The sequence below is a fragment of the Quercus robur genome, chromosome 10 (assembly GCF_932294415.1).
Source record: "Quercus robur chromosome 10, dhQueRobu3.1, whole genome shotgun sequence".
In the NCBI taxonomy this organism is placed as follows: domain Eukaryota; kingdom Viridiplantae; phylum Streptophyta; class Magnoliopsida; order Fagales; family Fagaceae; genus Quercus; species Quercus robur.
Window position 1 is genome coordinate 50,100,677 of NC_065543.1, and position 24,521 is coordinate 50,125,197.

The following is a 24,521-nucleotide window of genomic DNA, read 5'->3' on the forward strand; positions in this document are numbered from 1 at the left end:
CTTTAGCAACCTACAAAGGAAAAGCCAAAAAAAAGTCCAAAGACATTACCAAGACGACCTTACTTTTCTTGAAGATGATCTAAATTGTTATCTCTATTTATTATTAACAGTATAGTTTAGAGGTTGTAATAGGGATAGCAATGGGGCAAAGTCGGATAAGGGGTCTTCCGTGCCCTTTACAGGGCGAGAGTGAAACAGGTTTGGTTTGGAGGTATCTTTTAGTATCCCTAATGAGATTGTTTCCACATTAATGAGATAGAAATGAAAGAAAAATGGAAGGGAGGTAGCAAGTGCACTAAAAAAAGAGAGAAATCAAGTGCTTTAAGGATGGTAATAGAATATGTATAAGATTATTAATATATATAACATTCAAGGCGGGACAAGGCGGGCAAAATCTGTCTCTCTCTTGTGACCTCTTCAAACTGGGGGAAATTCATGTGGGGAAGGGAAAATCAAGTGTGCGGTGGAATTTTTGCCATCCTTAGAGTATAAGCAACTAAATCCTATAATTTTTAGTTATAAATTAAACCCTATAGTGTTAAAAGTAACAAATTAAATATGAACTTATATTAAACCTCATACACAATCCACTTAAATGAGCGGAGGTCTAATTTGTTACCTTTTGAAATCTCTATGTTTAATTTATTACTCTTTGAACGTCTAATTTGTTATTTTTTGAACTTCATAATTTAATTAATTACTTTTGAAACTAGAAAATTTAATTTGTTTCACCATATTAATTATTAACTTTAAATCTTAGAATCTAAATTCCCCCTCCCCACCAAAAATAAATAAATAGAGTAGACACAATAGGAATGGCAACAACCTGCTTGGTATGGGGCGGGTTTCATGTTCCTCGTCCCTGCCCCACTTCCACTTCCAGGTTTTTTTTCCCACCCTGTTCTAGCAGATATTTGCGGGTATCCATCCTGCCACACTCAATTTTATTATATATATAATTCATTAAAATTTTATTTTGAATATATTAAATTAAAACTAATTAAAAATTTCTTTAAAAAAAAAAAATTCTAACATTATAAAACCTTCTCAAATCATAATAATGGGCAAAGCAAATATCCGTAGAGCAAATTTAAATTGACAATCCCCAGAGACTAGGGCCCGTTTGGTAGAAGAATTTGAATAATGTTGTTTGAGTATTTTTGATATACATGTGGGTGAAAAAGTGTGTTGAAATATGTGTAAAGTTGTTTAAAATATGAAAATGTGTGTTAGAACTTGCTCACCAAACAGAGCTACACATTGAACAATTTGTAATTTTGTCCACTGCCACTAACGACTTGTCGTTTGTATAATTTCTTGGTGTCTCTCTCCTCAAAGTTCACCGTTAACGCTGTCGCACGGTGACATAGCATAAACCTCCCGAAAGAAAAAGAACCATATCTCTTCTCCTCTTAAGCTTAAGCTTAGTAATTGTTACTGACTACTACTAAGCTGAGTAGCAAGCTATCCAAAAAAACCACCATGGCTCTCACACACCACCACCACCACCTCTCTTCTTCTCCATTTTCCTTCATTCACACTCACTATCCAATTCCAAATCCAACTCCTTACCTTTCACTTTCACTCTTCTCCAAGTCCAAATCCAAAACCCCAAACCTCTTCTCTCTTTTCTCAACTCCACCCACCTCCACAAACTCCTCCGACTCCTCAACCCACATTTTCCTCCCTTTTCTCCAACAAGAAGAACTCCCAGAACCCCAACAACAACTTGATAAAGAAGAAGAAGAAGAAGAAGAAGAAGAAGTAGAAGAAGATGAAGATGAAGATGAAGAAGAAGAAGAAGATGAAGAAGACTCAATGATAAGATTCTTCAAGTCTCGCACTTCGTCTTCAACCCAAGACCCACAACGCGAATCCAAACTCTCCTTCCAAAAGAATCGCCGCCCCACGTGGCATCTAGCTTCCGATATGGAATCCGAAACAGAACCCGAAACCGATGTCGAAAACGTAATCTTTGAGGAGAAAAAACAAGTGGGTCATGTCGAGAAGTCAAACTCGAGGCCGTTGCCGGAGGGAATTGTGGGTGAGATTGTGAGAACTGCGAGGGAGTTGCCTGGAAATATGACGCTAGGAGAGGCATTGGGTGGTTTTGAGAAAAGGGTTAGTGAGAAACAGTGTGTGGAGGTGTTGGGTTTGATGAGTGAGGAGGGTCTTGTAATGAGTTGCTTGTATTTCTTTGAATGGATGGGGTTGCAAGAACCTTTGCTTCTGACTCCTCGAGCGTGTTCAGTTTTGTTTCCAGTGTTGGGAAGAGCTAGAATGGGTGAGAAGTTAATGGTCTTGTTTAGAAACTTGCCGCCCAAGAAAGAATTCAGGGATGTTCATGTTTATAACGCTGCCATTTCGGGGCTTCTGTGTTGTGGAAGGTATGGGATTCTTTAATTATTGATTTTGGTTTTATGTATTTGTTATAAGAATATGCTAAAAGTACTACAAATTTTACTGCAAAATGGTGATAAAAGGATGTGCAAATGAATGTGATTGGTCCTGCATCAACACGTAGAAAATTTATTTCTTAATTACTTTGTTGTTTTGTTTTTCAAAAGTTACACATTGGTTTGTAAAGCCTATGTAATAAAATTTGTAGTAATTATACTATAGCATTACTCTTTGTTATGTTGTCTAGTAATTTAGACTTATAAGTTGGTGGTTATTGATTTTGGCTGATGTTTTTGTTATGTTGTCTAGAACCCGTTTGTTTCAAATCACAGCTTTCTAAAACATCACTTTCTCTGGTACAACTTCTTCGAAAAACTTTTTTTTTTTAATTAGTTTCTTACATAGGCACCCACAACCTCAGCCTCCATCCCATTATTACTGGAAGAGGAACTTCCAGTTGCACTATAGCTCATCAGTACCCTGGTCTCTAGTTGAGCTAACTAGAACCCACCAAACAACCTATTTTCAAAAGCTAAAAAATAAGCTTTAACTTAGGCCAAGTCTAGAGATAGTAGCATCCTCAATTATTGTGCTCTAAGTTATATGTCAAACAAGAGTAAAGCACATCTTTTCAGACATTATAGTTTGCCTCATTAGTATCACTTGTGCACATGTCAATCAGGAAGGGTTTTGTAGCAGAGTCATGCTAATTGGGGACAAATAAAGTTGCTGTGAAGCAATATCAAGGCTGTTATCCCGTGGAAGAATTCAATGTGAATTTATACCCTTTGCAAATTGTTGCTTCAGTGCCAAGAGCGTTATAGCTCACTTGGTATCTCCTGGTATTTTCAACAGAGACATATGAGATTCAAATCCCCCACCCCCAATTATTGATGTATAAAAAAATATTTGCTTTTGAAAAAAAAGCAGTTGTCTATAGTGCGTGAATGTAGGTGCCTTTTTTTTGTTGTTGATAAAATTAATGTTACTAATTTAAAATGATGAAATTATAAAGCATAGGATGAATGTAGCAGCCCATTTTTGTCGTAGACCAATTCTTTTAAATGCAGCTTATTGATGATTTTTTTCAAAATAGACTGTCTATTTTATCAGCTTGACCAACTTCTGCACTTGATTACATCTTTCATCAATGTGTTGAGGGAATTTCATACTTGAGAAAAGAAGTTTGGAAATGGGAAAATTGTAAATCTGATACAATTCTTACAATGATGGGCAAAAAACACATTGATTTTTTTTTTCTTGTTTTATTTTTCCAAGTGATCTGGATCATTTTCCTTATTAAGCTTATGTTGTTGAATTTCTAAATAATGCAACTCTATGTTCTTTATGTCTTAAACCTTTGATGCATTTCATCTACTGGTTTAGGTGTCCTTGATGGCAAATAGCATTTCAGTGATTTTCCCTCTTAGTTATTTCGTAACTCTCTCATTTTGTGGGGGTGGGGGGGTTCTCTTATTATTTAAGAAGACTGTGAAGGACTACAATTGATGAGTCAATACCCAGAAGTCATCTGCTTATGATGAGCTACAAAGACGTCCACAATGTTTTTGTGGCATACATTAAGGCATTCATTTTCATATCAGATAGGGTACCACTTCAGTGGTCCTATTGGGATTCTCAGTGCCCAAATTATAATTTAGATATCAATTTTTTTTTAAATTATTATGTAGTTCTCTCTTACTCTCTCTCTCTCCCTCTCAATATATATTTAAAAGCTTCTTCTGCTACTATAGAGGAAAGTGTTTCATATTATGTTGATATACAAGAGCTCATTATTGATGTGTGCTGACTTATTTCAGGTACAATGATGCTTGGCAGGTGTATGAGGCAATGGAAACAAATAATGTGCTTCCAGATCATGTGACATGTTCTATTATGATTACAATCATGAGAAAAACTGGTCGCAGTGCAAAAGATGCATGGGAATTCTTTGAGAGAATGAATAGGAAAGGAGTCAAATGGAGTGTAGAGGTTTTGGGTACTCTAATCAAATCATTCTGTGATGAGGGGCTGAAGAATGAAGCCCTTATCATCCAGACTGAAATGCTGAAAAAGGGAATCTCCTCAAATACCGTAGTGTATAACACTTTAATGGATGCTTTTGGTAAATCCAACCAAATTGAAGAAGCCGAAGGTCTTTTTTCTGAGATGAAAATGAATGGGCTAAAACCCACATCTGCTACCTATAACACTCTAATGGATGCATACAGCAGAAGAATGCAGGCTGACATTGTTGAGAAGCTGCTGCTAGAAATGCAAGATATGGGCTTGAAGCCAAATGTCAAATCATATACATGTCTCATTAGTGCGTATGGGAGGCAGAAGAAGATGAGTGACATGGCAGCAGATGCATTTTTGAGGATGAAGAAAGTTGGCATAAAACCTACTTCGCATTCTTATACAGCTCTTATCCATGCTTATTCGGTTAGTGGCTGGCATGAGAAAGCTTATTCTGCATTTGAGAACATGCAAAGGGAAGGAATAAAACCTTCAATAGAAACATATACTACTTTACTAGATGCATTTAGGCGTGCTGGTGACACACAGACATTGATGAAGATATGGAAATTGATGATCAGTGAGAAAGTTGAAGGGACTCGGGTAACATTCAACATTCTTCTTGATGGATTTGCTAAGCAAGGTCACTACATTGAAGCAAGGGATGTGATCTCTGAATTTGGGAAGATAGGCTTACATCCAACTGTCATGACATTTAATATGTTGATGAATGCATATGCACGAGGAGGGCAGCACTCAAAGTTGCCGCAACTGTTAAATGAGATGGCAGCTCTGAATCTAAAACCTGATTCTGTCACTTATTCAACAATGATCTATGCCTTTGTTCGTGTCCGTGATTTCAAGAGGGCATTCTTCTACCACAAAAAGATGGTAAAAAGTGGACAAGTGCCAGATGCCAAGTCTTATCAGAAGCTTAGGGCAATTTTGGATGTAAAAGCTGCAGTTAAGAACAGGAAGGACAAGAGTGCCATACTTGGTATAATTAATAGCCAAAAGGGTTTGTTGAAAGCTAAGAAGAAGGGAAAGAAAGATGAGTTCTGGAAGAACAAGAAAAAAAGTGTTAGAACTCATAGTTTTGCTCATGGTGGACAATGATGATGCTATTGGTGGAGTCCTGTGATCCCCGTAAAATCATTTTCACACACAGGCTCTCTGTATGGTTGAGCTATCTTCACTGTGTCAGTTAATGGCTTCTCCTGAGGGTTTGCTTCAAATAGAATAGAATAGCGGGGAAAAAAATACTGATGGCTGACTCCAATAAGTCTGTTGAGGATCCATTGCTGACCCCAAAAATTTTGAGACTAAAACTTGGTTGTTGTTAAACGAGATATTTCTTTCATACAAGAGATTGCTACTGTTGGGAAAAGCATAGTCCTGCTGTCATTCTTATAATGGAAGCCTTCACAGAACAGTACTCATACAGAGACATTGTTTGCAGTGGATGCATGCCATGCCAAGTGATGAACTGGGTAATTTTCTTGGTCCATGCCTTATTTATATTGAAAGCTATTCTTTTTCCTTGTTGAGTGAATCCCTTGTGTAAAATCATGTTGTCATATTATACGAACAAGTAAAGTATATAAAATATTCAAGTGCAACTTTTCCCATTTGTTTTATTTTTCATTAGTGTAATCCAACCATGTAGAAGTAGTAAAAAAGGACATGTCAATTAAGGAAAAAACAAAGGGTATAACTTCGGATAAAATATTATGACAGTAAAGAATTCATGTGGGATGTTCTCTGGTTTGCTTTATGCTTTTCTTGCATAGAGTAGCCTTTCGTATATATATCATTCTTACTTATCAAAAAATAAATAAAAAATCATGTGGGATGTTGCAAATCCTTAGCCAATCTCAGAATTTTGGGATCAAGGCTTGGTTGTAGTAGTTGTAAGCCTTAAGAGGAAGTATATGGGACCAAGGGTGGCATACCTTAAGAGAAAGTATTTGAGCTGTCTGGGTAAGAAGATTTAGGGGCAAACAAGATGATGTGGACTTTGTTAAGCTGACTTGGTTGAGTTTAACTGGTTCTGTTTTAGCACATTGCTCATATACCAAGAAGCATATAGCTGAGAAACTGCATTTTTTTTTTTTAAATGCAAAGCCCAGAATAACTTTCTTCTTTGTGGAGGGATACACTGAAGAACTAGGAATATACTGAAGGTTTGGTGATGCTTGTACAAGGCATTTTTCTGGAATTAAAAATATTTGGAAGGTGTTTTGGGGGGGGGGGGGGGGGGGGTGTTTAGACTTAAGATTTTGACTGGACAAACTGGGTGCAGGGATGAGTGATGACCAATTGCTTAACATGACAAGTGACAACAAGCCTCACTCCATTCTCTTGTTTTGGTAAATCAGTGGCAGACTATACTTTGCTTGCTTTTAACACTATATATCTATAGCCCCCTAGCTACTTTAAACTCTACTATCAGAAGGTTGTTACAACTTTTCTGCAGTATGTCTGTGTTTCAAATTTCAATAATTGCATATAGAATTGGAATTATGGATTAGACATAGAGTACGAATCATAGGAAAAGCATTAGGTACTCTCGGAATACAGTACAACTAACATGGTATCCCATGCCCAATAATGTAAATCACCTAAAATAAAAATTACTAAATTGTATATGAAGAAATTTTCAAAATTTGGAAAGCTCACCACTCACAAACAAACAATAGAAAAACTCGTCCAAACCTGTGGCATTCATGTTATGGGCCTTATGGCTGGTCTCTTCCAACAGTACAAAGAAATTGATTAATACTCACACATGCACACTTTTGTCTTGTGGTGTCAACTGTCATATAATGTGAGTGCAAAATCATATTTTAAGCTGTGTCAGATTTTGTGGGTTGAGGTTTGTTTAGGCATCGTGTATTATCCTTCTTTTCATACCTGATATTGGTTATGACATGCACCAGTGATTCCACTCACAAGTGATTTGTCTACTTCTTTCTTTTGTTTTATTTTTTATTTGTCTTACTTTCTTATATGTACTTAATTGAAATTTGATTTAAGCATCACTTGTATTGATTTTGTTTTTTCCTCTCAAGACTCTGCAAGGATTAAGATTCCTTGATCTTCAAACTTAATTGGTCATGGCACCAAACTGACTCATAAATAGTTTTGAAGTTGTCTTTTTCTTTATTTCTTTTTTATATATATGTGCTTACTAATAATAATCATCATTATGGTTTGTCCCTCTCAATCTCAAGAATCTGCTGGGGTACTCAGTTGCTCCATATTTTTTTTTTTTATCATTGTTCAGTATTATTTTCTTTCAATCATACATCATTCTAGTTTCAAACGTGCTTGAGCACTTATAAGTATTATTTTGGACAGAATTTTCCTGACAATAAGTTTAGAGAGAAGTTCTTTCCACCATTATGTCAAGACTCAAATAAGCATTCACATTGTCTATTACTTACTAATTCAATAATCATGTAATTTTTTAAAAAGGATTAAATATTTTATTTGAATAAAATACATATGGATGACGACATGAATTGTCACATAATTAGTCTAAAGATTTTCTCAAATCTAGTTTGAAATAAAATTGGTTTATTATTTTTGTCAAAGAAAGTGGATAGTTTCATAAACTATTCATCAAGTTTATGATACCTTCAATTTTTAAATATGCATATGAGCTATGAGATTTTGTCTAAATGTGTAGTATAGATGTAATGGTAAATGCTTTTTGAAGCTGTCTTTTTCTTTATTTCTTTTTTATATATTGTGCTTACTAATAGTATTCATAGTTATGGTTTGTCCCTCTCATTCTCAAGATTCTGCTGGGGTACTCAGTTGCTCCCTATTTTTTATTTTAATCATCGTTTAGTATTATTTGCACCTAATCTCATCATTATTTTCTGTCAATCATACATCATTCTAATTCCAAATGTGCTTGGACGCTTATAAGTTATAAGTATTATTTTGGACAGAATTTTCCTAAAACAAGTTTAGAGAAAAGCTCTTTCCACCATTATGTGAAGACATGGTCTATATTCTATTACTCATCCATTTAATAATCATGTGATTTTTTAAAATGATTTTATAACTTATGTGAGTCAAATATATATGAATGATGATATGAATTGTCATGTAATTGGTCTGAGGATTTTCTTAAATCTAGTTTGAAAGAAATTTTTTTATTTATTGTTTTTGTCAACAAAAGTGGATAGGTTTTTTTTTTTTTTTTTTTTTTGGGTAGAAAAAATAATGGTTATGAGGGGATAGTCACCCCTTAACCGCCTTGGGGCAATACCTCATTTTTATGAAGTATAAGAAGCATTACCACTTCACTAGTGGGGAAAGGTTTCGAACTCAAGACATAATGCTTATTGGCCTTAGTCCCAGCTATTAGTTCTCTCTCAACAATGGTGAAAGCGATTAGTTTCATAAACTATCTATCAAGTTTATGACACCATCAATTTTTAAAGATGCATATGAGGTATAAGATTTAATTGCTTAGTTATGATGTAATAGCAAATACTTTTGTAGTTTTAAATACTAACTATAGGAGGCCGTAATTTTTTTTGATTGTTGGTTTGAAACGTCTTTTTCAAATAATAAAAATTATTATTATTTAAATTTCGCAACTTCTTTGAGAACTATGAGTTTCTAATAGAAAATAATAATCCATTGCAAAATAGTTGGAGAAAAAAATAGATGAATATGATAAAACTTACAAGCTACAGTAGAAAAGGATAATTTGAAATTTGAACCATAAATATTACGGATACTTAGAGAGATACCAATTAATTAAGTTATAATATTATAGTTTCTAGAAAAAAAAAGTTACGATATTATTGGCTAAACGTTATAATATAAGCGTTCAATCTATAACATCAGTTTTATGATAATCGTTATTTATCATCGGGCCTAGACCTCAATTTATTTTTTATGTAAGTGGGTATCTTAGATCTTTTACACAGTAAACTTTATTAATTATACTAACTAAAACTCACCCAGTTACTTTTCTTTTGGACTTTTTTATATTTTGTGATTCTATGGGCTTTCTATAGCCCATTCTTGTAGTAAGTTTGTTTTATACGGTTTATATTAGTCTAATCTAATCCCTGTTAATGAAAAAAAGACAGATAGTTTGTAATTTTTTTAAAATAAAATAAATCAAATATATGTCGACTGACTATCTACCTGTAATATATATATAATTATATATATTAATTAGAAGGCTGTCTACTTGTACTTGCCTCTTGATGTGTCATGCGTGCACTGAGTCTGAGCATCCTCAGTCCTCACACACTCACTGCCAGCCTCTAAAGACAAACCGACAAAGCCCTCCACCTTCTTAGAGAAAAAACCAATTGGAAATAACTTTTGGCTTTTCTTATAAATAGGAAAAAACTAAATAAGTAATATTACGGTTACAAATTATTTTATAATATTTTTATAAAATATTGATGTGGGGACATTAGAATGCTTTTGTCCGCTTTGGGAAGCCAGTCCCTCACGTGTAGTAGTGGTACACTCTTGGTTGCTCTAGAAGCTTATAAACCTTGAGTGGGAGGGTTCTCTAACCGATGTGAGACAAAGGTGAGACTAGGTGTCAATCACCTCAAGGGCAAAAATCCCCCAACCACACTCGGGGACGAGGACAAAACCGTGAGGGACTGGCTCCCCAAAGCGGACAAAAGCCTTCTAATGTCCCCACAATTGATATGATCAATTTTTTATTAGTTTTTATCTAAACCTATTATTAATATAATTTTTTTATTTATCAATAATCATTCATCACATTAATAATTTATAAATTTTTTTATAAAATAATTTGTATCTCTAATATTATTTAAAATTAAAAACCGCTATAATTTGGACTAGGCTCACTTCAATTATTTAATAAACACCACATTCACTAGAAGCTTTTCATCCACATTTTCATGTTGGTTTTTTTTTTTTTTTTTTTTTTTTTTCTCGTTTAACTTGTTGTTTGTGAACTATGAATTTTTGTTGCGACTCTAATCTCATTGTTAAAAGAAAAAAAAAGGGTTATAGAGTTTTAAAAAAACATTTATTGGCAAAGATGTGGCAAACAATATCTCAATGCAATGCCAATAATATCTAATGGTGGTGTGTGACTGTTATGACAAATTGGGCAATGCGTTCCTCAATAATTCATTTAATGATGGTAAACGCGTTCAGGATTGATGGGATTTTGTAGTAATAAATGTCATCAAAGGGCAGGTAATAATGAAAATTATGAAATTTTGGCATTTTCCTTGATTGCTAAAATTAATACAACAATAACCTATAATTTATGATACTCCAAAATAAACAAAATAGTAATTCCAGTTTTTTTAAAGCTGTCTTATCAAATTTTTACTTGCCCTGCAAGCTACTTCACATTTTTGTCTACTCTAAACTTTTGGACATAAATATAGTATTTTTTTGGTAAATGAACATAAATATAGTAAATGTCACTTAGGTGTTCACATTAAATATGTTTATCCAAAGAAAGAAAAGGTCATTACATGTTTACATTCAACCTTTCTCTTTTCAAGAAAACTAGTGGATTAAATATCATTTTCTCACTTTGCAAAACTATTGGCATTATATACTTTTAAAAACAAATCAATATATATTGCCATTACGTAAAAGGTTAAGAAACAGTAGCAAACATTTTCACGTTATGTTGTTAGGAGACCATGGTAATCGGTAATCTAATCCAATGAAAAAAAAAACATATATTTTTAATTATAATAGTGTTGAAAACAATTGGATTTTGCAAGAAAATTGCCTCAATAGGAAGTGAACTCCCATATTAAAAAGAAAATTTATAATTTGCTATGAATAAAATCACAATTATTTGATTATGGGTGAAGCTTTGTTTCCATACTCAAGAGCATTGAACCGGATACAAAAATGACACATAACTTTTCACATGTTTTGTCTGATAACTGTTCACATGTTATGTTCGTGTCACTGAAATGATACATGACTTTTCACATGTTACGTTTGATGACTTATCACATATTATGTATGTGTCATAGACACTGAGATTTGCTCATACTAAAAAGAAAATTCTATATTTTGCTATGAATAAAATCGTAAATATTTAATTATGAGTAAAGTTTCGATCTAGTGTTTCATTGTATTGGACCAGACATGAAAATAACACATAAACTTTTATGTCTCTTGTCTATGTCACAAAATAGTAAACACAAGGAAAAATCCTTAAATAATAATAATTGCAATAAATTTCATTTAAGAATTAACATTTCTATATATTAATTGAAGGATAAGAATACATAAGATCCATTAAATGCAATTCTCTAAACCCCAAACAAACGAATGACTTAAAACAAAGAGAAAAATTAATTTAGGAAATATTTTTAAAAACAGTTAATTGGAAGAAAAAAAAAAGTAGCTAAATTTTCCAACAACTTTTTATATTCTCATAAAAGTGGTATTAAAAATTAAAACTTTCTTAAAATAGTTCATTAACAAATACATTGAGTTGTTTCTCAAAAAAAAAAAAACAAATACATTGAGGACACCCGTTAATCAGACGCTAAAAACAAATGTCTTGATGTGCAAGCATCAAGAATCATCTACTAAATTTATAGTCTTCTTCTAGTAACTAATGTTTCTAATTTCATTTCAAATCTCACCCTAAAAAAATAAAAATAAAAATATCAAATCTTGGAGACTTGGACAACAAAACAATACAAGGCTAGTTTGGTAAATCCACCTCCACAACCCCCCCAATTGGGCCTGGGGTGTCGACCACCACCACCACTGTGACTGGCTAGCAGCTCCTTTTATGCCACGTGCCACGTGGACACCCTAATCCAACGATGACGTGTCACTCTCAAACCATAGCCTCCCTATAAATACTCTTCTTTCCTCTATCCCTCTTTTTTCATTCTCATCCGTTTCTCACTCTCTCTCTTTCTCTTTCTCTCTCTCTTTCATTTTCTGTTTTCTCTCTTAACCGATTCAGACTCAATAGACACAAACAAACAAAATATTCGGATCCGCTCCGGGTCGGACCGGCCGGACCTAGTTCCTGATCTAGGGTTTCTTTCTGGAGCGTGGTTTCGAAGATCCGGTTCGCTTGGCTCGAGATCCGGGCCAAGCACTCAACTACCGGATTCGCCGCCAGATTCACTACAGGTTCACTCTCTTCCTGTTTGGTTTGGTTTCTAGGAAAATACGGAATCAACTATTGAAATCTTAGATTTCTTTTTTCGTTTCTAACTTCTTAGAAAACACTGATACTATTTTTTTTTTTTTTTTTTTTATTGATTAGAATTTATAGAATAAGTGCAAAAAATATTGGATTTTTTTTTTTTTTTTTTTTTTTTTTTTTTGTTGTTGTTGTTGTTGTTGTTGTTGATCAGATTGTGTTTAGGATTTGGTTAGTGTGAATGGCGTCGAGTGAGGGGTTTCTGACGGAAGAACAGAGGCAAAAGTTGAAGATAGCGAGTCAAAATGTGGAGAGTTGGGGTTTGTCTTCTTCGCCGAAATCGCCAACGTATTTGCTTTCGGAATACAGCATAAAAGCTCCTCCTGCCGGTGGCGGTGGCGGCAAGGCAGCCAGTGCTGGGATTGCCGTGAAGCACGTGCGCCGGTCACATTCGGGGAAGTGTGTGCGGGTGAAGAAGGGTGAGTGTTCGCCATGAATTTGATGAATTAGGTTATATTTTGTATTGTATTAATGCGATATTGACATGCTGTGTGCTAGGATGATTAAGAGTTTCAGTGTTTCAATCACTTCATGAATAGCTTTTTCTATGTGCTTTAGGTTCATTTGTTGGTTTCTCCTAACTTGATGGAGTGATTTAAGGGAATAGAAACGATTTTTTTTGGTTCTTTATGTGCTTTACTGGGTTATAATGTTTTGGTCTTTTGTGTATGATTACTGCACTTTAATTTGTGGCTTATTGAACAAGTTAATTATGGAATAGTCAGGAGCTTAAATACAATTTTTCACTTGAGCTGGAAATACCCAAGTCAATTTTATGAACAGATGTCTAGTTTTTTTTTTTTTTTGGTAGTTTCTGTAGTAATGAGGCTCCTGAATTTTCTACAATTGAATTGTTTAGTTAGGTTGATCCCTGGAAGAATTATGCATGGGTGTTGTTCATCATGGATATGGGGGAAAGTAAAAAAGAAAAACAAATGGTATATGGGGTGTTTAACATGGAAGTTGGTCTTATATTCTTGGATTATTGGTAGTGGCTGTCTGCTATGTATATGTTAAGCTGCTTTCACTATTGGAAGTAAAAGTGGCTAAAATGAATATTTTCTGTTGCGTGTGTGTGTTCTGTGGGCTGCTGCTTTTTTTTGGGTGGGGGGAGAGGGGGATTGGGGGTTGATCAAAAAGTAGGAACAGTTGAGGTTGGAACTATTTCATGTTGAATTTTTAGATGTTAAATAATGTGTTTTTCATTTGATTGGAAATTAATGCTTTTACCTGCTCATTTGTTTTCTTCAATGAAGATGATCTTTTTATTAAGATTTATAGTTCCTGCATAGTGAAAGCATGTGAAAATATGCAATGGTTCTAATATGCTTCATGCATCAATTCTTTATCTTTTTAATACTTTCAGATTCAGATTGACCTTTGAAATTAATTTTCTTATCTTCTTTTAAGAATCTATCATACACAACCGCAAGAGTATAGATTTGTTCTTATTTTTGTTTCCCTTTTGATTGGTCTTTATTTACCCCCCTTCCCCACTCTCTTTTTTCTCTCCTTTTGCACTAATGTTGTCTTTGTAACTGCTGAAGATTATTGATTTTCATGGATATTGGTGTAGTCTTGGTAAATTATTACCTGATAGATTTAATAACACTGTCTAGAATGCAGTTGATAGGCATTGTTTGGAAAATTTCTATATATTCTGTGGCCTCCATCAATAGTGACTACAGATTTATAATGTTCTTCTTCATTTGCCACAGCAATCTAACGGCTAGTTAAGGGTGGCTTCAACAATCTTTTTTAAAACTAATTAATCCCACGTAGAGGTCAAAGCTTAGATTGTTTCAATTGTTAGAGTTCTATGTTCTCATGATCTATTCTGAATAAATAAGAATGCTGCAACCTGGAAGAAACAAATGAATATTAAAAATCTATAATGTGCCACTGTGTTTCTGATTTCAGACTAGAAATATTCTTTTATGAAGTGGCAAAAATGAGGCATGCAGATGTTAGTTTTATTAAAATTTTAAAAATTTGCTATTAGATTTTCCATAACCCTATGATGAGTTTTGACTTCATTATCAAAAAGAAAAAACCGATGGTAGTCATATTTTACATTATTCTTGGGGGTGATTGTCAATTTTCCATAACCCTATGATTGTCGATTGTCATCTTTCTTCTCTTTCGGCCAGTTTTAGATGGATGTTAGTCAAGGTAGCTGAGTCATTTACCTTATGTTTCCTTGTCATACTTTAGTTATTTCAGTGCAAGTATATGATGATATTAGTGGTTTTTCAAAGCACCTTTTCTTGTATAATAATTGGCTGCTCTTCTCTTTAACTGATATGTGCAGATGGTGCTGGTGGTAAGGGTACGTGGGGAAAACTCCTAGACACTGATGGTGAATCTCATCTTGATCGGAATGATCCAAATTATGACAGTGGCGAGGTAATAGCAGTTCTTAATTTCTGTGTATTAATTAGTTATATTTTATCAGGATTTAGGAAATAGCACTTGTGCTAGCTGCAGTTTGACTTTGTACTGTAATGAGATATATCAATACTTGTAGTTAATGTTAATCTGGAGATCAGCGCCTCCATTTTTTTTTGGGGTGGCGGGGCTGGTGGACTGTCTTTCCTCTCCTTGACTACACAAAAGTGTCTTGTTCACTGGGTATAACTTTTTGTAACATTAATGTTGTTGTTGTCATCCTCCTATCCTTATTGAATGTGATTCTTTTATCCTTGCTTTCAACAGGAACCCTATCAACTTGTTGGAACATCTGTTTCAGACCCCTTAGATGATTACAAGAAAGCTGTTGCCTCTATCATAGAGGAATATTTTAGCAATGGAGATGTAGAATTGGCAGCTTCTGACCTCAGAGAACAAGGGTCAAGTGGATATCTTCCTTACTTTATTAAGCGGCTTGTTTCAATGGCCATGGACAGGCATGATAAAGAGAAGGAAATGGCTTCGGTTCTGCTTTCAGCTTTGTATGCTGATGTCATCAGTCCTGACCAGATACAGGATGGATTTTTTATGCTTCTTGAATCTGCTGATGACCTTGCTGTGGACATCCTTGATGCAGTTGATATCCTTGCCTTGTTCCTAGCGCGTGCTGTGGTTGATGACATTATTCCTCCAGCTTTTCTGAATCGGGCAAAGAAAGGGCTCCCAGAATCTTCCAAGGGAGTTCAGGCTATCCAAATTGCTGACAAGAGCTATCTCTCAGCTCCACACCATGCAGAACTTGTGGAGAGGAAGTGGGGTGGTAGCACTCATATCACTGTTGAGGAAGTGAAGAAAAAGATTGCCGATCTGCTGAGGGAATATGTGGAGAGTGGAGATACTATCGAGGCATGTAGGTGCATAAGGGAGTTAGGGGTTTCGTTCTTCCATCATGAGGTTGTGAAGAGGGCTTTGGTACTTGCTATGGAGATTCGTACAGCAGAACCCCTTATATTTAAGCTATTAAAAGAAGCAGCTGAGGAAGGCCTGATTAGTTCTAGTCAAATGGTAAAGGGTTTCTCTCGTTTGGCAGATAGCCTTGATGACCTTGCCCTTGACATTCCATCAGCAAAAACTTTGTTCCAATCACTTGTCCCCAAGGCAGTATCTGAAGGATGGCTTGATGCTTCATTTGCAAAGCCCTCAGGTGAAGACGGGGTGGTACCAGATGATGCGAAGGTGAGGCGGTTTAAGGAAGAGTGTGTGACAATAATTCATGAATATTTCCTGTCAGATGACATTCCCGAACTCATCCAGAGCCTTGTGGATCTTGGAGTGCCAGAGTACAACCCAATTTTTTTGAAGAAGCTTATCACCCTTGCTATGGATAGGAAGAACAGAGAAAAAGAAATGGCGTCTGTTTTGCTGTCCTCTCTTCATAGTGAGATATTCTCAAGTGACGATATAGCAAATGGTTTTCTCTTGCTTTTGGAATCTGCAGAAGATACAGCACTGGATATTCTGGATGCTTCTAATGAGCTCGCGCTTTTTCTGGCTAGGGCAGTGATTGATGATGTCTTGGTTCCACATAATTTAGAAGAGATGAGCTGCAAGTTGCCCCCAGATTCCAGTGGGAGTGAGACTTTGCGAATGGCCCGGGCACTCCTTTCTGCACGACATGCTGGTGAGAGGATCTTGAGGTGTTGGGGAGGTGGGACTGGCTGGGCTGTGGAGGATGCAAAGGATAAGATTTTAAAGCTTCTGGAGGAATATGAAAGTGGGGGTGTTGTGGGTGAAGCCTGCCAGTGTATTCGGGATCTTGGCATGCCTTTCTTTAACCATGAGGTGGTGAAGAAGGCATTGGTCATGGCTATGGAGAAGAAGAATGATAGGATTCTGGATCTGCTGCAGGAATGTTTTACTGAAGGGCTGATCACTATCAACCAGATGACAAAAGGCTTCACTCGGATCAAGGATGGGCTTGATGATCTAGCTCTTGACATCCCAAACGCTGGGGAGAAATTCAATTTTTATCTAGAGCATGCCCAGAAGAAGGGGTGGCTCCTACCATCCTTTGGTTCATCAGCACCGGACGCCTCGCTAACTCAAGCAGCAGCTTCTTGAGAATAACATGTATTTTTACTTGTTTTTCTCTTGTATGTGCTTACCCGTTACATGATTTTATTGTTAAATGGTGAATTCGCTTCAACGGGGATGGATATGGGATGTTTGAATTCGTTTCTGATGCTTCTCTTTTTGTGCTCATCTCATCTGACGGAGATTCTTATTAATCTCAGCTGATGTATAAAGTTGCTCTTTTATTCCATTGACAGCTTATTAGGCTTGTGTTGCAATGAGAGGGACATGTTTACATGCAATATGATGATGGTTAGAGTTAGATTTTTCATATTCATGGAAAGCTTTTTGGTTTTTTTTTTTCTTCTTAATCTGTATTTTCATGTTTAACAATGGATTTATTTGGATGAATTACGTTTTGTTTATCGTGGCCAAATCAAACTGGATTTGTTGAGCTGCTGCTATAGAAGAGACTCATAGGAATAATAATATACTCTAAATTTACAAAGTTCGAAACATAAACTGGTGGGGATTGAGGAACAAGCAATGTCATTACTCATTGGGGGCCATGGCAAGGTCAAGACTGACTGTACCAGCTTTCTTCCTCAGCGCACGATTAGCTTTGTCTGCTGTCGTGCGCGAGTCTTCCGGGGCAGCTTCGTGAGCTCTAGCTCCGTTGTCAGCTATTCCCTACCCTTCGTGGGTCTTCTTGGCTCCTTAGTGAGCTATCATCTGCCCTGTTAGTGGGCTGTCCCTGCCCCTTGTGGGTATCAATATAATCATAAACCCGTTTCAAAAATCTTGTCGATTCTCTGCCGTCTTCTTTGTCCGTGAATTAATTTCGGCAAACTATGATTCTCCTTCCATGGAATTGCCGTGGCCTAGCTCAAGCTGAGTCGAAAAGATCTCTCAAAGCCATTGTAAATAAGTCAGTCCTGACTTGCTATTTTTGTCTGAAGTTAAAATTAGTTCAAATAGAGTCAAATCTCTCCTTTATTCATTGGGTTTCTATAAGTTAGAATGTGTTGAACCAAGAGGTCTAAAAGGAGGCATCATTTTGGGATGGAAAAATTGTGTAGATGTGGAAATTGTGATGTCAAACGATAACGTGATAAATGGCCTTTGTATTCTTGGACCCAATAAATGAACCATGGCTATTGTCAATGATCTATGGGCCAAGTGCAAGGTTAGGGAAACAAGCCTTTTTGGAAGATCTTCAAAAGGTTGGTGAGTCATTTGCCGGGGCATGGATGTGCATGGGAGATTTTAACAACTTGTTGGGGCCAAGTGATAAGAAAGGTAGGAAACTAGTATCTTCATCTTCCACGGGGGGATTGAAAGGATTGGTAGATTCTACGGGATTAATTGATGTAAAATTTGTAGGGGCACCTTACACCTGGTCCAACAAACGCCTAGGCCTTGCCAACATAAAAGACTTGACAGAGCTCTAGTTAATACTAGGTGGACTGAAATTTTCCCAAGAGTACTGCTGAAGCACTTTCCTTCAAATTCCTTTGACCATATCCCAATTGTTCTTTTCACTAGAGGAGAATGGGGTAGTAGACCAAGACCATTCAAATTTGAAGAAATATGGACAAGGGAGGAGGCAAGTAATCTTGTGGTGGAGAATGCTTGGAGGCTCAACTTCCCTGGCTCCCCAATGTTTAGATTATGCAAGAAGATCAAACAAGCTAATAAAGCTAAAACAATGGAATAGATCCTCCTTTGGCAATGCACAATCCAAAATCAAGGAGGCATGGAAGAATTTAGACCAAATTCAAAGCTTAGACCCAAATCCACAAAACTTGGAAAAGGAAGCAAATTTGTGTATGGAAATCCAAGAACTGTTGAAAATGGAGGAAATATTATGGCATCGAAAACCCAGAATCAAATCACTTACAAGCTCCAACCTCAATACAAGATTCTTCTATCTAAGTACAGTGATAAGGCATAGAAGAAATTCCATTGATTTTATGAAGAAAGAAAATGGAGAATGGATATCAAGTTGGAAGGAGATTGGTCAATGCTTTCAAACCTTCTTTAATAACATGTTCTCTTCTTCAACCCCAAATATTCCTTATGATCTAAATAATTTAATTCCAAGGTGCATCACTCCAAAAGATAATGAAATGTTGCTAGTCATGCCTTCGATGGAAGAGATCAAAACAACAATATTTTCGATGGATTCTCATAAAGCACCTGGGCTTGATGGAATGTCCCCCCTTTTCTTCGAACACTACTGGCACTTAATAGGTGGTGATGTTGTGGATGCAGTTTTAAGCCTCTTCCGAGGTGATTGTATGTTGAGAGAAATAAATCATACCTTTATCACCCTAATCCCCAAGCATGAGAGGGCTGCCATGGTTAACCAATTCAAGCCGATTTCGCTTTGTAATGTGTTGTATAAGATAATTTCAAAATTATTAGCAAACAGATTGAGACCACTCCTGTAACACCCCAACCTAATTGCATAATTAATTTTATGGGTTTATATGCATGTTATTATCTTAATTACTTTTAAGTGCATGAAGCTTTGATATTGTGATATTATAGAACATATATGCTCTATTAATGTAATGGATATAACTTTATAAAGGTAAGGCTACATATATATGTGTGTGTGTGTGTGTGTGTGTGTGTGTGTGTGTAAAGTGATGTTATTCTTTGTAAAAAAGTGTGAGTGTGAATGCAAAAAGTTGAAAAAGTGGGTTGTGAGATTTTTTTTCCTAAGCATCACACGTATTCCATCAAAGTCCACATCTCTTATCCCCTTTTTGCTACCCCAAAAGTCTTCTCCCTTATCCTATTTTCTTGGCTGCATCAGATCAGAAAGTCCAGCCCCTTTTCTTTTTTCTCTATTCCTCTTTCTTTGTTCTTCTTTGCATGAAGCGTATTGGAAATTTGGAAGTATTGGAAATTTGGAAGATGTTGTGGAAGAGTAAAATGCATGAGAGGCTTAAGCTTCTTCTTTGGAGAATAATTTGCAAATCTCTTCCGGTCTGGGAGATTCTTAGTAAAAGATTTCTAATTCCTGACATAAGTTGTCCAGTTTGTGGGGAAGAGGTTGAAACTGTGGAACACGTCTTTATACGCTACCCCATCATAGTTCAAGCTTGGGCCAACTCAGTTTGGCCTTAAACATGGATGTATTCAAATATATGAATATTGATTAGTGGATAAAGATTATATAATAAATCCAAGAGAAATGTTAAAGATCCACGGCAAGGAAGCAAAGGAGTTTACTCTTTTTGCAGTAGTTCTTTGTGACCAAATTTGAAAGAACAAAAACCAAACAATGTGGGGAAACCCACCAATAGACTCAATCAAGCTCTCCATCCAACTAAATAAGGTATTTATTCAACACAAGCAAGCTTGGCAATTGATTCTTGGAGAAAAAGAGAACTCTCCCTCATGGAAGCCTCCTCCTCTTGGATGGATCAAATGTAACTTTGATGCAGCAGTGAAGCCTGATAAGGTCGTGTTGGTAGTGGTTTGCAGAGATAGCAACGGATCCATAATAGTAGCACAGTCTCAGGAAGAATGCCCAAGTGAGTCCTTATATGGGCAGAATCTAAAGCAGCTCTCTTAGTAGCTAGTTTGGCTTGTAAAGAAGGTTTTGCTAGAGTTGTGCTAGAAGGATATGCCCAATCTGTGATAAAAGCTTTCCTAAACCCATCTACAAAATCCTCACTGGTCCATCAATGCTATTATGGAAGATATCCGCGTGACTCTAAACTCTTTTGTATCTTGGAATGTCTATTTTGTTTTTAGAGACTCTGTAGCCCATTCCCTAGCCCAATGGGCATACTTTGTAACAGTTTTGGGTCCCCCCTTTCCTTTCTCTGTAGTTTCTGAGTTTGTGGAAGGAGGTGTAGGCTAAATCTCTCCCCTTCCCTTGCTTCTGTTTGTTTCTGCTCTTCTTCTTTTTTTGTGTTAATATATTGCCTTATTCAGCAACCAAAAAAAAAAGGTCGAGACTCTGACTAAAGAGTCCATTATACCAAGACGATACTCTTGTAGGCTTTAGATTCTAAAACTGTGGGATCTTAAGTTAAATCTTTATAGTAATATTTATTTTCATAATAAATCTTTAAAGCAATTAAAATATAACGTAATTGATTTTTTTCTTAGACTTCCATCCATTTTATTGGAAGTAAAATTATCACGTACCAGTGGAAATTAATTAAAACTTTACATGTGATACTCACATGAAAATTAAATGTCAATTTACAAAGTCAAATTTTGTAATTGAGGAATGATGTCATATATCACATGTTTTTGTTCACATGAATACATGATGTTTACATGCCAATTTCCTATCCAATAAAAATGAAGAAAATGTAACAAAATATCAAATACCTTGTTTTAAATACACACACACAAAAAAAAAAAAAAGGGTTAACAAATGACATAAGACTATAAGAGGATTGGGTTAGGAAATATTTTTAGAAACTTTTTATAAAAAAAGAAAAAAAAAACTGATTTTTTTGACAATTTTGTATATTTCTCATGAAAGTGGTATCAAAATTTTCCTAAAATAGTCCATTATCAAATACTCAAAGGACACCTGTTAACCGAACCTAAAAAATAATATTAAAAGTCAATTTACAAAACTAATTATGCAATCTATACTGTCTCTAAGAAGATTTCCCTCTTTGGATTAGACTTTTTTGTGATTCAGAAATACCCCTAGATCTTATGTTTAATAGGATAAAACTTGAGGATAACTTGATAAAAATATATCTCTAACTCCACATAAATTGATTACAAAATAGGACACTCTTCTACTAATTCATGTCTTCAAAACAAACTTATCCAAAAATTTATTATAATAATAAAAATTAAAAAAAAAAAAAAAAAAAACTTCTTAGTCCACTTTGATATTTCCCATCAAGACTACGTTCCTTCCTTCTTCTTCTTCATTTTCCTTCTTCTTTTTTTTTTTTTTTTTTTTTTTTTTTGGGTTTCCTTAATTTCTAATCTCACCTACACAGCTACACTAAACCAAAAAAAGAAAAAAAAAAGTTTCATCACACGCTACTTCATGTCTTTAAAACAAACTTATCTAAAAATTAAAATTAAAAAAAAAAAACTTCTTAGTCCACTTTGATATTTCTCTCAAGACCATGTTCTAACTTTTTTTTTTAATACTTTATCAACCGGTTTCTTTTATTTAATTATTCTGTTTTTTTTTTTTTGAATTTATGATTTCCTTAATTTCTAATCTCACATACACTAAACCCACCAAAAAATAAAAAATAAAAATCCTCATCACACGCACAAAACATGTGTGATGAGAGTCATGAGACTAGTAAAAGATAAGTATGTTTAATAATGACTTAAACAGTTAAGAGTATTATAACTAAACTAGTATTTTATTCTCAAAAAGAAACTTAACGGTATTTTTAGGAGTTATCGATTAAAACATTCAAGATTCAAATTCACATCCTATCAACAAACAAAAAAAATTCAAATTCAAATTCACATAAACTATTGGATTTATAATATATATATATATATATATATATATATATATATATATATTTTTAAAAACTATATTATATGCTCTATAGTCTATACGGTATATTTTTAATGGAGCGGGGTCGTTTGTGGGCGAAAATGGGTAATTACCCATAAAAATCTAACCATTCAGTTAGTTGGCCCGGTTTGGAAATATATTGGAATTTTAGCAACTCGAGCCTCAAAGACTCGATTTTGGACACCTAAATCGAGCCTCTAAGGGTCGATTTTTATGAGTTTTTCCTGTCTGATGTGGCACTTTTTCCATGTGGCATCTACATAAAAATCGAGTTTCTAAGACTCGATTTACATTTAAAACGAAAAAAAAAAAAAAAAAAACCACAAGGGCAGCAGGAAAAGAAAATCACAACAACGCGTTCATCAGAGAAGAAAAAAAAAAAAAAAAAAAAAAAAAAAAAAAAACAACCAAGAATGTGTTCATCAGAGAAGAAAGAAAAAAAAAAAAAAAAAAAAACCAGAAATAGTCGCGGCGACCTGGGTCGCCTCGCCGGCCTAGATCTGTCGCGCACGGCCTGTGTCGCCGGCCGGCTTGAGCTGATCTCCATTCCTTCTTCTTCTTCTTCTCTTTCTTTTTTTTTTTTTTCCTTTCTTTCTGCGTTTTTTTCTGCTTGTCGCGCACGGCCTGTGTCGCCGGCCGGCTTGAGCTGATCTCCATTCCTTCTTCTTCTTCTTCTCTTTCTTTTTTTTTTTCTTTCTTTCTGCGTTTTTTTTCCGCTTGGGTTGCATTTTGGGTCAATAAGAGCATCCACAGCAGTGGAGCTAAAAATTTAGCTTTTTAGCTCCACCAAAAGTTCCTTTATCTATTTTACCTACACATGTGCTGCAGCAGTGAATCTATTTTAGCTTTCAACACAATAAAATAATATAAACATCACATTAAAATAATATAACTACTACAATAAAATAATATATCCTACTACAATTAAAAAAAAAAAAAAATCACAGCACCGACCATAACCACTCTACCATCAGCCACAGCCACCGCCACCACCACTACCACCACCACCACCACCACAGCAAAAAAAAAAAAAAACCCACAGCACCACAAAACACGGCACAACCACCGCCAACACAGCACCACAAAACAAACCCCCAGCACACCACAAAACAAACCCACAGCTACAAATCACAAATCGAACCCACCAAACCCAAATCCAGCTACCTAAACGTCGAGGGACCAGAGTTAAGCTTCGATAGGAGTTGAGAGACCGGAGTTGAGCTTTGGTGACGTTGGGCTTCGACAGCGTGGGCCTGAGGGACCAGAGTTGAGCTGACGTTGGGCTTCGGTGGCGTGGGTCTGAGGGACCTGAGTTGAGCTTCGGTGACGTTGGGATTCGGCGGCGTGGGTCTGAGGGACCGGAGTTGAAAGAGTGAATGGAGAGACTGGACCGGAGTTGAGAGAGTGAATGGAGAGAAATGAGCTTCAAAGTCTCAGAGAGGAGATGACAGTGAATGAGAGAGAGAGAGAGAGGCACGAATAAAACAATGAAAAAGAAATGAGCAAGTGGAACCGGTGGAATAAAATAATAGAAACCGGGTGATAAAATAATATTTTTATTTTTAGCTCTAATGAACAGTGCACATCTATTTATAGATGTGCACTGTAGCAGTGGAGCTAAAAAAAATGGATTTAGCTCCACTGCTGGAGCATTATTTAAGCAGTAGTGTAGCTAAAATTTAGCAATATAGTATTATAGAGACTCGATTTCCATGTAGACGCGACATTTAGGGCCCAAAATCGAGTCTTTGAGACTCGAGTTGCTAAAAATACATATAGTTTGTAAACGGACCCTACTAACTAGATAGTTTGTTTTTTATGGGTAATTACCCATTTTCGCCTCGTTCGTTCGTG

General features: G+C 35.6%; 2 protein-coding genes across 4 annotated transcripts; both read left to right on the top strand.

Annotated features, from left to right (window-relative positions):
- The first annotated feature begins 1,364 nt into the window (after positions 1-1,364).
- On the top strand, positions 1,365-6,047 carry LOC126702172 (pentatricopeptide repeat-containing protein At5g50280, chloroplastic). Its single transcript, XM_050400828.1, has 2 exons — positions 1,365-2,387; positions 4,221-6,047. The coding sequence occupies exons 1-2, from the start codon at positions 1,483-1,485 to the stop codon at positions 5,533-5,535; spliced, it is 2,220 nt and encodes a 739-aa protein (XP_050256785.1). The 5' UTR covers positions 1,365-1,482; the 3' UTR covers positions 5,536-6,047.
- A 6,262-nt stretch (positions 6,048-12,309) lies between these two features.
- Positions 12,310-17,459, top strand: LOC126702667 (MA3 DOMAIN-CONTAINING TRANSLATION REGULATORY FACTOR 1-like). 3 transcript variants are annotated; one of them, XM_050401478.1, is made up of 4 exons: positions 12,310-12,573; positions 12,801-13,065; positions 14,958-15,052; positions 15,362-17,459. In XM_050401478.1, the coding sequence occupies exons 2-4, from the start codon at positions 12,828-12,830 to the stop codon at positions 17,174-17,176; spliced, it is 2,148 nt and encodes a 715-aa protein (XP_050257435.1). In that variant the 5' UTR covers positions 12,310-12,573; positions 12,801-12,827; the 3' UTR covers positions 17,177-17,459. The 3 variants fall into 3 exon arrangements, with proteins under 3 accessions (XP_050257435.1, XP_050257433.1, XP_050257434.1); XM_050401476.1 differs by having other exon boundaries at positions 12,812-13,065; XM_050401477.1 differs by having other exon boundaries at positions 12,823-13,065.
- Positions 17,460-24,521: the final 7,062 nt, after the last annotated feature.